Source organism: Erpetoichthys calabaricus, chromosome 15, assembly GCF_900747795.2.
Source record: "Erpetoichthys calabaricus chromosome 15, fErpCal1.3, whole genome shotgun sequence".
Classification (NCBI taxonomy): Eukaryota; Metazoa; Chordata; class Cladistia; order Polypteriformes; family Polypteridae; genus Erpetoichthys; species Erpetoichthys calabaricus.
In genome coordinates, this window is record NC_041408.2 from 21375598 (window position 1) to 21391697 (window position 16100).

General features: G+C 38.1%; 1 protein-coding gene across 3 annotated transcripts in view; it reads left to right on the forward strand.

Annotated features, from left to right (window-relative positions):
- The window catches only part of traf5 (Tnf receptor-associated factor 5), a 48677-nt gene that overhangs the window by 7390 nt on the left and 25187 nt on the right, over positions 1 to 16100 (forward strand). For 2 of the 3 annotated variants that reach the window (XM_028820298.2, XM_028820297.2), the window contains exons 2-3: positions 8000 to 8232; positions 10610 to 10667. In XM_028820298.2, the coding sequence (XP_028676131.1) occupies positions 8006 to 8232; positions 10610 to 10667 (285 nt within the window). In that variant the 5' untranslated portion in view covers positions 8000 to 8005. Of the gene's footprint in view, positions 1 to 7999; positions 8233 to 10609; positions 10668 to 16100 lie in introns of those variants that run through there. The other variant, XM_051919687.1, reaches the window with a different exon arrangement.

The following is a 16100-nucleotide window of genomic DNA, read 5'->3' on the forward strand; positions in this document are numbered from 1 at the left end:
ATACTGAACGATGACTAAGAGATGACTTAAGAAATCGGCAGACTAGAATGGCGGGGGCGGAATGGTCATCAGACGATCGAACTTGCCTATCTAGAGGATGTAAATGTCCTAACACGGGTTCTGTAGATGAACCTGCGGAAGGACCATTACCGGTTGTGCCGACCTGTCGTTGGACGGTTAGGACCCGAAACCTCTCGGGCCGCTTCCCCGCCCTCTCTCCAGAGTTCCATTTTTACATTCACTTACAGTCGTATCCTCAAACCTACCCCATTTGGACAACTGTGTCTTTCAGGAAGTGTTCACCCATCAATACATAATTATGCGGCATATGCTAAGCCGTGGGTTGGCTAGTTTATTTATATACCACATTTTCATACATCATGTAAAGCACTTTGAGCTACATTATTTGAAGAAAAGAGAAAAAAAGACAAAGTAAGAATTAAAATAAGACAACACTAATTAACATAGAATAAGAGTAAGGTCCAATGGCCAGGGAGGACAGAAAAAACAAAAAAACTCCAGACGGCTGGAGAAAAAATAAAATCTGCAGGGGTTCCAGACCATGAGACCACCCAGCCCCCTCTGGGCATTCTACCTAACATAAATGAAACAGTCCTCTTTGTATTTAGGGTACTCATGGAAGGACTTGATGATGATGGTTATGTAGACTTCTGGCTTTTTTAATCAGTGCTTTGATTAGGTGGTGGTGGCGCAGGTCGCCACCACAGAAAACCGGGAAAAGAAACAGAAGAGAGAGTAGGGGTTAGTACAGCTTTTAGAGCCACCATGAATAATAATGGTAATTAATTGAATATACTGAGTATCAGGATTAAACTAAATTGAAGTTATGAGAAAGCCGTGTTAAAGTAATGTGTTTTGAGCAGTGTTTTAAAGTGCTCCACTGTATCAGCCTGGCAAATTTCTATTGGCAGGCTATTCCAGATTTTAGGTGCATAACATTAGAAGGTCGCCTCACCACTTCTTTTAAGTTTAGCTCTTGGAATTCTAAGCAGACGCTCATTTGAGGATCTAAGGTTCCGATTTGGAATATAAGGTGTCAGACATTCTGATATTTAAAATGGAGCGAGATTAGATCTAGTGTTATACTGTCCTGAAATAAGCTTGGACTACCAAAAATTTGAAGTGGACCATCAATGTTTTAATTAACTTTATAAAATAAATAACCCTTCTGGTTTAGTACCATTTCATGTAATCCACTGCTTAATCTGTCATGTATTGGGTTATACAGTATGTTTTAATGGGATATTCCCAGTGTTCTATAATTATGTAAGCCATAACACAGTTTCTTTATTTTCATAGCATCAGATAACAACTTTAAGTGTGTTAACAAGAAAAGCAATATGATAACACACAGTAAAACAATAAAGGCTTGTTTGCCCTGCTTTTTTAATAATAAAATGTATCTACTCTAATGTGGGACAGTTTCTTTACCCTCCTACCAAGTTAATAAATAATAACATTAATGCCAATAAGATGAATGGAATTTTATTTAATGAAGGGCATACAAGTAAAACATCTATACAAACATACAACATAAGGACATTAGATTCATAATTTTCCTTCAGCCTGTAAACAGCCAGTTAACAAAACCCTCCTCAAATTACTGCAGATGATGTTAAAGTTAATGAGTAAAACAGAATTATTCTTTCTCCCAGTGTGCCCTTGTTCTGCTGGTCCTCCAAAATTTCATAATGCTTACATGGTGGCTCCGTTTAGTGGAGGCGTTTGCAGTGACTGTATTCCATGGTCAATAGTTACCTAACCAGATTACCTCTTCCAGGCACCCTGTCTTGTAATGTTGGAATGGTTCTAAAATTTTGACTTCGGTACCAACACCAGCTTTTGGACTGAAACAGAACTGAAGCGGAAAACTCCCCTTCCCCAGCCGAGTGTAGCCAGCAACCAATTTGCACAGTTGCCAGCTTACACATTGCACGGCACAAAAATGTGTTTCATCTGTTGCATCTCATAAACGCACGTCTCCCTACTTTCTCACATGCTGTGGTTTCCCTTTGAATTCTCCAGTACACCAAAATTTGCTGTCCACAGCGCATTGAAGAGAAAAAGGTGTAGGATGTAGGGTATGGTGGTTTGTTCACTGTGGGGTCTAAAGCGTGTTGAAGGGGAGAGGGTGGTTTAGGAGAATTGTCCGACACCAAGTCTACAGCACATCTCACTGCCTTGCTACAAGCAGCGGTTCCCCTTTGAATTCTTTAGTGCAGGGGTTCTTAAATGTTTTAATCTGAGAACCCAAGTAAGAAAAATCAGTACCAAACTGGGATCCAAGAAGATTATTATCAAAATGACAACAGGGTCATAACAAACAAATAACAGTGGCCATATAATAAAAAAGTAAAAGCTTTTGTTCCTTTTAAGCATATTTCTCACATGAATATTACTAAAAGAGAAAAATGAAAAACAAATGTATTGCTAAATCTATCCAAACTGGCTTGTCCTGAGCTGGGTCATAGGACATCTGGTCCTTATCCCAGCAAGCATAGGGTGCAAGGTAGAAACAACCCCTGAACAGGGCGCCAGTCCATCACAGGGTGAACATACTCACACACACATGCGCACTTGGGCCATGTTAGCATTCCCATCCAACTAACCTGTGTGTCTAACAAATACGCCCTTCACAATACCAGTTAATAGACATTTATCAGACCATCTTCATACAGTGTCACAAGAAGGAATTCTTCCTCACCAAGGCATGTTTACCTTGTAAATGCTAGGGGTCGCTTTTGCCCCGTTAACCCCAACAGACAGATGCACTGACAGGGTAAAAGCACCAAGAAGTTATTTTAATTTCTTCTTTAAATAGTGCCCTTCACGCACCACAGCCACCAATAAACAGGCAAGAAAACTCTAATAACAAGGCACTGACATCTAAAGTTCGATCCCAACAAGGGGAAGCAAAGGAGCATACAATTGATGAGCCCCAATATCGAGCAAAACACGTTTCATGTACTGTTTGTATTATTTGACAGGTACTGTACAGCATGTATATAATCCAACCCAATTCACTCGCCATTCTTAACACCATGAAAATCGTCACATCCTTGTCTTGCACTTGTTATTTTCATTTTGACATTTTAATCTAACAGCACAGTCTCTTCACCTCACATACTTGTCTGTCAGCTCCTCCAGTCTCTCTCTTTCTTATATGCGTACTTGCTTTCAGTCTTCTGAGACAGATTGTTTTATAGGTTGTGAGATAGGAGTTACATATTTTATACTTATATTTTTGTACCACGGAAATGAAAGCTGTTTGTGATGCATCTATGCCGTTAAAAGTACGATAAATAGAGGCAGGCATATCACTCAGCACAGAATTCACACTTGGATGAACTTTTGTAGTTTTACTACAAAATCATGTTGTGACCCATACACAAACATTCGCGACCCATAGTTTAAGAAACACTGTTCTAGTGTGTCGAAAGGAATAGGTAGGGATTTGTCCCTCGTGGAGTCTAGAGAGCGTCAGAAAGCAAGAGGAACAAAGAGCTGAGCATAAGGTCTTTCATAACTACTCTTTACTTGTGGTACTGAAATTTGCAAAATGCTGGTATGATAACATTTTATAAGTTGAGCTTTTCAGTCCTTTTTCAGAACCGGTATACTAAGCAACCCTAGTGTCTTATTTAAAGTTGTGAGTACTTTTGAACACTCTTTGGCTAACAAGTTCCCAATATCTTCTCAATGAGCTTCATTTATATATGGTTGGGATTAGTTCCTGTCTAAATAACTCTTCATTTTCTTGTTTTCTCTATATAATTACTTATGATACATATAATGTACATGCCTGGGCACTTCTACCAGCTCCTGTTACCCACATCAGCAAGGACCTGACTTGGTCTTGCAATACACAACATCTCATTAACCAAGCAACAAAAAGACTGTTCTTTCTGAGGAAGTTGAAGAAATTTGGCATGCCAACCAAAATTCTCACCAATTTCTACAGGGGTACAATAGAGAGTGTTATCACCTGCTCCATTGTTGTATGGCACAATAACTGCTCCCTACAGGAAAAGAAGGCACTCCAGCATGTAATTAAAACTGCACAGCACATCTCTGGAGCAACCTTCTCCTCCCTACAGGACATCTACACCAGTAGGGTCATCAGGAGGGCGTGCAACATAATTAAAGACAATACTCATCCTCAACACACGCTTTTCATGCTGCTTCCCTCAGGGAGACGCTACAGGAGTGTGAAATCATGCACCACAAGACTGACACACAAGCAATCAGACTCCTCAACAATGCTATAAGTTAAAGTCAATCCAAACCACAACTCATAGCCTCACAAATGGTACTGAGTGCTGCGGTATGTCAGCAGGCACTGTGCACCTTATTTTGTAATCTTATAATTGTAATTGCTATTTGTTTTTATACTTCTTTTTTCTTTCTGTCTTTGTATATGAAGGTGAGCAAGCAAAGTAAGAATTTCATTACATGGTTTTAACATGTGTTTTTGCTGTGTATATGGCAATAAACTTCTTGTATCTTGTTTTTTGCACTGTGTGTTCTAAGTTGTCACAGATTTGCTGCTCACGCTGTCAAGTTTAACTCAGCGTTACCAGGAGTGATAACCACAGCACTGCCAGTATGTCTATATCAGATCATATATGCAACCATAAATATGTATTACCACATTTATGTAGAGCATGGTCTGTCATTCATAATAACTCAACCACTCATCAATTTGTGTAAAAAGCTGTGAAAGGAGCAAAATGTGCTTACTGTAGATGATGTGTCAGATTCCTCATCTTTAGCAGCTCAGAAAAGACACAGTAACTAGAAAAGGAGTGGCTTCGATCATCTTATAATCTTTTTATAAAATCTTTTTTCAAGTCTGAGGTACTGAGTGTATCTTTATCAAAAACTATAGGATGTTTAAGTATAGGGTCAACATACTGTACAAACCTGTGGTTCATTTTTGTTTAAATTATTTGTGTTTTGTGATTTAAAGTAGAGTCATTTTGCTTCACTGTCATTTTATCAATAAACGTGAGACATGTTTCCATAAAATAAGTAATAAAGCATTGTGCTTTTTTTGCCAATATTGCCATTAGTAAACATTTTTAGTGCAGTTTCCTATTTACATACAAAATTGGATTTCATATGTTGGCAGGAACAGAACTCTTTTGTAACCTAGAGCTGTTTATATGTATAGTTTATGTAATTTAATAAAAAGCTATTAATCATAGTGATTTTTCTTTTAACCAGCACAGGTTGAAGAGAATTTTTTCATAATAACATTTTTCTGTTCTAAAAAAGTATATAATAACTAGACATTAAGCCCGTTACAATAATGGGCGCTAGAACAGTAGTGCATAAACATTAGTAGGAACAGTCTATATTAAATGGCAAGGGACCTTGACCTCATTCTGTTTCTTGTCTTAATTTTTTTTTGTCAAATATTTTTGCAAGAAGCGTAAAGTAAAATAATAATAAAAATAAAATAGAAACGTATATGACAATACAGTAAGTATAATTAATAATACATTTATCCTCTCCTGTGTGGCTGTTGATTGATGTGTTGTGTCTGTTTGAAGATCTCCTATCCTGCCTTTCTTTATTTTAGCTTGCTGTGGTGTCTGTCCAGCAAGTACTGTGCAGTTCCCCAGAAAGTATTTTAATCTGTGCTGGCGTGCAGCTGATTATTGTAGATAGATAGATAGATAGATAGATAGATAGATAGATAGATAGATAGATAGATACTTTATTAATCCCAATGGGAAATTCACATTCTTCAGCAGCAGCATACTGATACAATAAATAATATTAAATTAAAGAATGATAATAATACAGGTGAAAAAAACAGACAATAACTATGTATAATGTTAAAAATTAACGTTTACCCCCCCCTGGTGGAATTAAAGAGTCGCATAGTTTGGGGGAGGAACAATCTCCTCAATCTGTCTGTGGAGCAGGACAGTGACAGCAGTCTGTCGCTGAAGCTGCTCTTCTGTCTGGAGATGACATTATTTAGTGGATGCAGTGGATTCTCCATAATTGATAGGAGCCTGCTGAGCGCCCTTCGCTCTGCCACAGATGTTAAACTGTCCAGCTCCATGCCAACAATAGAGCCTGCCTTCCTCACCAGTTTGTCCAGGCGTGAGGCGTCTTTCCTCTTAATGCTGCCTCCCCAGCACACCACTGCGTAGAAGAGGGCGCTCGCCACAACTGTTTGATAGAACATCTGCAGCATCTTATTGCAGATGTTGAAGGAAGCCAGCCTTCTAAGGAAGTATAACCGGCTTTGTCCTTTCTTGCACAGCGCATCAGTATTGGCAGTCCAGTCTAATTTATCATCCAGCTGCACTCCCAGATATTTATAGGTCTGCACCATCTGCACACAGTCACCTTTGATGATCACTGGGTCTATGAGGGGTCTGGGCCTCCTAAAATCCACCACCAGCTCCTTGGTTTTGCTGGTGTTCAGGTGTAGGTGGTTTGAGTCGCACCATTTAACAAAGTCATTGATTAGGTCCCTATACTCCTCCTCCAGCCCATTCCTGATACAGCCCACGATAGCAGTGTCATCAGCGAACTTTTGCACATGGTAGGACTCTGAGTTGTATTGGAAGTCCGATGTATATAGGCTGAACAGGACCGGAGAAAGTACAGTCCCTTGTGGCGCTCCTGTGTTGCTGACCACAATGTCAGACGTGCAGTTCCCAAGACGCACATACTGAGGTCTGTCTTTAAGATAGTCCACGATCCATGCCACTAGGTATGAATCTAATCCCATCTCTGTCAGCTTGTCCCTAAGGAGCAGAGGTTGGATTGTGTTGAAGGTGCTAGAGAAGTCTAGAAACATAATTCTTACAGCACCACTGCCTCTGTCCAAGTGAGAGAGGGATCGGTGTAGCATATAGATGATGGCATCTTCCGTTCCCACCTTCTCCTGATATGCAAACTGCAGAGGGTCAAGGGCGTGTTGAACCTGTGGCCTAAGGTGGTGAAGCAGCAGCCTCTCCATGGTCTTCATCACATGTGTTTTGTATTATTATTATTGTATGTGTGACGTCTCCCCAGCAACGGATTTTATGTGGGCGAAAATAAATCTACTTTTAAAAGTCATCCTATTGTAATATCATGAAAATGCATATATTTAGGAAAACCCCTTCAACGACTGACACTTTACACATTTTTTCAGGCCAAGCTTCTTAATCGCAAAGCTGACATCCTCAGAGTGAACACTTGCACAACAACAAAGACTAATCCCACCTCTTTGGGGAAGCTGGTCTCCGCGTCTCAGTACCTGATTGGATTTTTTGTGCCATATGTTTTAGGTGTTACCTCATTTACCGAAATCCGATTGGATCGGCCGCAAGATATTTTATAGGTCCCGCCCTCTCTGTCTTGTGTGACGCATCAGGTGGCCTTTGAAGCATCTGCTAGAGGCCGGTGACTCTGCCACTCATTCTACCCTTCCCTGTACTTCCGCCTTGTCCGTAATATGTGTTTAATTTTCTGTCACAACAGTGGGCAATCAGCAGAGTCTCCCCAGGAACTGATGTAATGTGTGGCGTGCAGCTGATAATCGTGGCTGTGGCGTCTCTCCAGCAAGTACTGTGCAGTTCCCCAGCAAGTATTTTAATCTGTGCTGGCGTGCAGCTGATTATTGTATGTGTGGTGTCTCCCCAGCAACGAATTTTATGTGCCCGACCGCGACTTCCCAATCAGCACTCTCCCCAGCAGTGATGTCCTTTATTAAAGAGTGTCCCACTCATGCGCACTTCACCAGAAGAGACACACACGAACACATGGACGCACACAGGAATTTTATTAAAGAGGATAAATAGTATGCATTAATTTTGTCATTTGTAGATAGCATATTTTCTTTGTTTGGAGAAATAAATGCTTAGTGCTTATGACTGTAGAAAAACAGCTAATGGATAATAATAAGTATATAATGAATATACATTTAGAAAGAAAATGATTAATTAAAAAATTTTTTTTTTTTTTTTAGGTGGTGATGGCAGCAAACGAGTACTCTTATGAGAATATGGGAGTTATTTCTAGACAGAACTCTAATGCAGGCATTTCTTGTGAATTTGAAATGACGTTAATGGAGAGAAATCTGCAGTTTGTGGAGAAACTAGAAGATCAATACACATGTCCCAGTTGCTGCAGATTTGTTATCAATCCTCACCAGGCTAGCTGTGGACACATATTTTGTTATCAATGCATAACAATGTTCCTGTAAGTGTTTGTTTTTTTTTTTCTGCAGTTTTCTCAATGGCAATGACTTTATTTAAAGCAATAAGAATATTCAGCACACTGAATTAAGGGAGGTTCAATCAAATAACAGACCACAATAAGTCTTAAGCAGTAAAGTTTTATCTGTTTACACCTGGTGAATGTCTCCAAAATTTGTTTTCACTCCCACAACATCGGCCTTCTCCATCCTCTTAGACTCAAAGTTTTTTGAGGTTGATTAAGACTGCCTGATTTTTATAGTTTTAACCTCCACATTTTCCATTTTATAACCAGTTTAATGTTCACCATGTATAGTATATCGTGGGCTAAATGAATTATTGCTATATTTTTTAACCATTAATATACTAGAACTGGTATTTTAACCGCTGTGTTTTGTATTTATTTTAAAATGATAACATAGCCTAAGTTATTGTCCTCACACTATTTACTAATATTCTTCTAATTAATTACACTAATGCTAATTAATGTCATTAGTGGTTTTTGTTCCTTAATAAACAATTTATACATTTTCACATTGGTCAATAAATGAGCTTTTAAGAAAACAGATGTATGCATACTGTTTTTCAGTGTAAATATTCACTAAGCTCTTTTTAAAATAAATATTCCCAAAGTCTTCAATAAATTCCATAGATTAACAAACTAGTTGCTATAAATATGATGTTCTTAACTCTGCTTATCATCCTTTTAGGCTTTATAGGCTTCAAATGAAATTTTGTATGCATCATAATTTAGCAACACCAAATGTTTGTCACACAATGAATTATTATTAGGATATACATCTTGAGCACAGTAAATGCAGAGAGATATGCATAAAGTACACTAAAAGACTAAATGCCACAACTGTGTAGCAGTCAAAGATTGGTTTGCAGCTTGTTCAGATTTTCACCATATATAAGCAGTAAGTTAACTTATTTTAGTCAGGATACCTGAAATACACCCAGCTTTGGTCTAATCCACAAAACACACAACAAACACAGAAGAGATAAGAGAAAAATGTAAATCAATAATTATATTAAAATCTCAAAAATATTTCTAAAGGTCCATCTTAATAAAATAATAAGTATTTGTGTGTCCGTCTGGTTGCTATGTCCCTTTCATTACAATACAAGATGGTGCATCACAAATATTTTTAGTAATAAAATGTAATGCATTCGTCATTCCAATAGATGGGGCATCATAAACATTAACACTGCTTTTATGAATCCTATACCTAATGGCATTTAACAAAGAAATATTAATTGCATGGTGCACTGCAAATGTTAACACTGAGGTCTACGTTGACTATTTGGATTTCAACCTGTCTTAGACAGCACAGATAACTACACTATAATGCATGCACCATGGACGTGATAACATGACATAACATGTAATAAATAACACCATTCCCAAAGAGTAGAAATGTAAAACAGCACTAAATGGTGGAAAAGGATGAATAGACCTTAATATATTCAAGAAACCTGACCATGACTTCACTGGTCTGCCTCAGAAACAGGCCTCACCACAGACAGCCAGACCTTGAACTCGAGGCAAGTTTATAAATCTGCCCAGGCCCAAATGGGACACTGGTTTTAACAATTCAATAACACTTTTAAATGTACCAAAAATGCCCTTCAAGGGGGGACAAAACAAATTAAGTATCTTTGAAAATGAAGAGTTTATTAACATCAAAAAAGTGAAAAAAAAATGGCAAAATAGAGCTTTGCTCACAGCTATGAAATTTTCTACTCCAGCCTCAATGAACTTCAGGTATTCACTCCCTAGCCTGAAATATATGGGCTGAGGGTAGTTTCACAGCAGTACTGTAATGGTCATCTTACCTCTTAGGGTTCCACCCACAAAAAAAATATCCTCTAAACACATATACTCCAGGTATAAATCTCAAACAAACAAATATAACATTTAAAAAAAATACATAAAAATAAAAAATGCCTGAAAAAGAATAATTTTTAAAAATGGCAAAAATAAAATATATTGGAAGATAAACATAAGCCAGGAAACAAACACTGGATGAAATATAAGGTATATTTCCAATGTTAACTGGTCCCAGTTACCTGTTTGCTGACTCCAGTTGAAATGTGCGCTGACAAAGGTGTCTTCCCATCATCGCCTATATTGCTTGATGAGAGTCGCAGTCCTCTTATTACTACCACAACAACCTTACATAAGGAAGACTACAATTTTCATTACTTTAGCAGAATAGAGCACACTTGTAGCAGACATATTATGTGTATAAATGTAATAGCTAGAGAGACTAGTTAATTTAATATTATTTTTAGTATTATTGTATATCTTGTCCTCTAGTGATCCTGCTTTGGATTAGATGGGTTTGAGCATGTTATGTTATTGTGTTATCTTCTAGGGAATGTAGAACCAATCCAGTGTGTCCTGTTGATAACACCGTAATAAAAGCAAATGAGGTAAGCCATAACGCAAACAAGTCTAATAAGTCTTTCTTATTATTTCATTTTCTGTGTATAAAGATTTGCAAGCAGTGCTTGTATTTTAAAAGGAGTGCTGATCTGACATTTACCATCACCAAAATCTTGGTTTTCCTTATTTGACAGAGAGTTGGTGCAGCTTCTGTAATATTTACTGGAATGAAACAATACATGGAAGAAAATTAAAATAAATGGGAAGTAAATGCAAACCTGTATGTGAAAGATCAACTGAGATACTGTAGAAAATGCAATGATTACAGGAATGATTGTGTAGGACAGGATTAAGGACAAAAACATTTAACCATCTAATTAAAGAGCAATGTGGCTTAGTTATATCCGCTGTTATTAAAGTGAGTTATATCGTAGCTATAATACATGGTAGGTCTCTTTCTTTGGCTTGACACCTTCCTTATCATTGATGTCCACCAATGGTCCCAAGGGATGCCACCATATTTTGGAGTTGTTGACTGCATCTGCTTCTACTGTTAGAGTATTGCACTGTATGAATTAAAATTAAGATGCCATTATTACACAAGTACAGTATTGTAGGAAAGGCACTGAATCTAATTTGAAAATTTTGAAATTGTGTGAAAATCAAAGTCTGTTCTGGATACAAGCTCATTTACTCTGAAGCAGTGGTTCTCAACCTTAAGTATGTGAAGAATTACTGGGTGGTATGTGAGGGAGCACATAAACAAAAAAAGCTGGGAAATTTAAACACGAGCAAAAACAGAGAGTGTGTGTGAGAGAGAATGAACTTCACTGCACAAAAAAGAGAGAGAAGCTGCCTCAGTTGCTGTTACATGTCAAGAATCGCTTCCATGGCTTGAATTTCAGCATGGGATTGCAGGTTTCCCACCTATTACTTAAAATTTCCATATGGTTTACATTAATAAAACAGTGGATTCCTGCTACATCTTCAAAGCAAATAAAGGATTTCTTTTTGCCTCTACCATGCCATTAGTTGTAAAATAAAAATACACGATTTGTTAATGCTTTGTGAGTGCAAAGTTGTGAGCAGTCAGTTGAGTGAGTTTAGCGAATGGCCAGATTATTCACTTTTTAATACAATGCCATATCCAGCTACAGTTAAAGAATAGAAGCTTCACTTTTATCCTCTTGTTGTTATGAGCAGGGCTACAGTGGTCCATCCAACCCTCCATTTTCTGTCTGGCATATATAGTTCAGTGTCGTTGGGAGTCTGTGCCTATCCCAGCTACACTGGGCACAAGGCAGGTGTCAGCCTTAGACGGGGTGCTAGCCTTGCCTACATCTGCCTACATATCATTTTAAAATAAAATTAGTTTAGTTAGAGTTTCCACATTAGCCAGAAATTTCTGCAGTTACAGTTAGTCCAGTTCAATGAATAATTCAGCATTAATGCACATACTTAAGTATTAGCAAACACTGGTCACTTTTGTGAGATAACTTGAAGACATCAAAACAGAAGCAGTCTTATGGAAATCTTAAAATAATCTTAAAATGTTTGAATTCCCAAAGTTAGCCCTAAAGTTGGGACAAATCCAAAAAAAGGAGGGAAAGATTTTGAAAATTGAAACATCAGGGGCCTCATGTATAAACGGTGCATACGAACAAAAATGTTGTGTAAGAACATTTCCACGTTCAAATCATGATGTATAAAACCTAAACTTGGCGTAAAGCCAAGCACATTTCCATGGTAGCTGGCGGCACCCAGCGTCAAAGCAGTGCTACTGTTCCTGTGTGGTTAGATCCACATCCCTGAAGCGGCTTTATAAATACACTGAAATTAACCGCATATTGTTTACTAGCAAAATACCCGCGCTTCGCAGCGGAGAAGTACTGTGTTAAAGAGGTTATGTAAACATATATATACATAAACATACTGTATATACATAAATATATACATATACACATCCACATATATATACATATATCAACATATATATACACATACATATATATATATATATATATATATATACACACACATGCAGACACATATACATATATATACATATACATATTTGTATATCTACATATATATACACATATATACATATATATACATATACATATTTGTATATCTACATATATATAAACATATATACATATATATACATATTTGTATATCTACATACATACACATATATCTATCTATCTATCTATCTATCTATCTATATATATATATATATATATATATATATATATATATATATATATATATATATACACACATATATATATACACATACATATATATATATATATATATATATATATATATATAGCTGATTACCCAGTGGATTCGCTCACTGAGTGCAAGAGAAAAAAATAAAATGTATGTATAAAATAAGTTTAATTGCCAAATTTATTTTTCCACAAATAAAGAGCACTTACAATAACATAGAAATCAATATAAACAACATTAACATCATTATCATTTGAGAATATGAAGTAATATATAAGAAGCACATTGCATATAAATATAAATTATTAAACATTAAAATGTTCTTCTATAAAACACTACCGTGGCTATTCGTTTGTCTGTCCAGGATTTTAAATCAGCTGTAGCTCGCAAACCGTTTCACCTATTGACTTGAAATTTGGTACACAGATACTACGTCACGTCTACTATTCGCTTTCCCACACATATGAACACATATATATATATATATATATATATACACACATACATATACACACACATACACATATATACATATACATACATAGTGCGTTGCAACACGGGCTGTGATTGTTACATGGGAGGGAGACGACAAATCACAGCTTCCCGCTTTCTAATCGGGCTTGTGATTGCTGCTTTGACGGATGCCCAGATCCCACAGTATTTCCCCTTAGGAGAGGCGTTAGGCAAGTGTAATTGAATAGCGGTGCTGCAAGTTATTACTCTTTTTATCTTTATTTTATTTTATTGTAGAATCAACTCACAGCTGCGCGCACCAGTGCGTGCGTGGCGGATGCGTACGGCTGACGTTTTCATTGTCTACCACCTTCGCTAATCATTCTTGAGGCAGATTGAAGACTTAAGTGGCAGCTTAACTGAAAAATTAAAGAAAACATACTAAGTTTTAAAAAAAATGAGTTTTAACGGGAAAAGATGCCGACGAAAGAAGAGAAGCAGCGGGACGCTAGGGTCAAGAGCTGCTCATTAAGCAGCAAGCGCATCAACCTCTGAGCAAACGAATGGTAAACGTACAGAGAAAGAGGATAAATACTATGAATGGTCATGTCAAGTGTATTCACTCCACGTTATCGTGCAGTGCGCTGTTACTGGTATTTTGATAAAAGAATCTGAATAACATATAAGAACCGTATAAATTATTAAACAGTAAAACATTAACATTTAAGAAGTAAAGATACATTGAGTACTACTGTAGTGCTTTTGGGTATAGTACATTTTTTGTTTGCCCATTACATGCATAAATGTATACATTTTTTGGTGTACCTACCCAAGAACACGCGACATGACCCGGCAGTTAAAAATGTATCGCTCCAGCAATTTTAACTGTGTTACAAAGTCATCTAATATGGTATTGCAAACGGCAGCGGGAGCGTTTCTATAAACTCAATTTAAACTTACTGTTTACACCGTGCTTTGAAGATGCATAGTATACGACACGTGTTTCGCCGTAATTGTGGGCTCATCAGGAGTACACAGTCACTGCACTCCCTTACGGGAATCGATCCTCGGACGTAGAGGCGAAGCCCCTAACGTTGTGCCACGGCGTGACGTTCGTTCATTTGACATCATGTAGATCGGGGTAATTACATTGCAAGCATTCGTAGTCTGATTCACAATCTGATTGTATGGGTGGTTACCTACCAGGTAACGCTTGTGGTTGGTGAGCAAGTCGGCTAACTTCTGCCACGGTGCCCTCTTTCAGTTGCGAGAAGCAGATCATACAATGGTTGAAATAGTTTAATATATATAGCAAAATCACCGCGCTTCGCAGGGGCGAATATGGTATTGCAAACGGCAGCGTTTCTATAAACTTAAAGTTACGGTTTATACCGTGCCTTGTTTCATATTCTTTTCCTACCTTATCAATTGTGTAATGTGTTTTTTGAAGAGGTTTGATTCATGGAAGTGATCACTCCTGCTGCGTTCAGTCACTTCACGTGAGCCACTGTCTTGTGTGATGTTGCGATGTCCACGGGTTTATTTAATGTTAGCTAAGACCCGGCAGTTAAAAGTTTCTCGCTACAGCAATTTTAACTCTGCTACAAAGTGATGCAAACTCTCGTTTATACCTCGTGTCTTCTCATTAAACTTGTATCTCGCGAATATGGCATTGCAAACGGCAGCGGGAGCGTTTCTATAAAGTTAAGGTTACGGTTTACACCGTGCTTTTTTATACGTCGTGTCTTCTCATTAAACTTGTATCTTGCGAATATGGCATTGCAAACGGCAGCGGGAGCGTTTCTATAAAGTTAAGGTTACGGTTTACACCGTGCTTTTTTATACCTCGTGTCTTCTCATTAAACTTGTATCTCGCGAATATGGTATTGCAAACGGCAGCAGGAGCGTTTCTATAAAGTTAATTTAGACTTACGGTTTACACCGTGCTTTTTTATACCTCGTGTCTTATGAAGATGCTTGTATGCGTCACTCACTCGCTTCTTATTGTTTCGCTGCCTTGTCAATTGTGTAATGAATGTTTTCTTCTGTGCTCTTTGGGGCTCCTCCTTCTTTTCTACGTACTGAGTTCACAGTCAGTTCATGTGATTACGTGGGAGGCGTGATGACGCGACATGCAACTCAGTCTCCTACGGCCATCTTGCTGCCTACCATTACAGTATATGGACAAAAAAGAGGTTCCAGTTATGACCATTACGCGTATAATTTTGAAATGAAAACTGCCTAACTTTTGTAAGTAAGCTGTAAGGAATGAGCCTGCCAAATTTCAGCCTTCCACCTACACGGGAAGTTGGAGAATTAGTGATGAGTGAGTCAGTCAGTCAGTGAGTGAGTGAGTCAGTCAGTCAGTCAGTCAGTGAGGGCTTTGCCTTTTATCCATATTACTAACCGAGAATGCTAAACTGGATGATGGACGCAGGCACATCCGGCAATGGGCCGTAGCTGCAAAAAGACATACTGCGCAGGCGCAAAAAGAGTCCGCGAGAGTCGGCTGAGGAGCCGAGAAAGGCGGACAAAAGAGGGCGAGAGAGGCGGATGAGGGGCCGCGAGAGGCGGACAAGACCACAGAAAAAAGGAGTGAGCACAGGAAAAATGGAGAAATGAGGAAACGCAGGCAAAGCACGAAACACATTGCACACGAGAATGCTAAACCGGATGATGGACGCAGGCACATCCGGCAATGGGCCGTAGCTGCAAAAAGACGTACTGCGCAGGCGCAAAAAGAGTCCGCGAGAGTCGGCTGAGGAGCCGAGAAAGGCGGACAAAAGAGG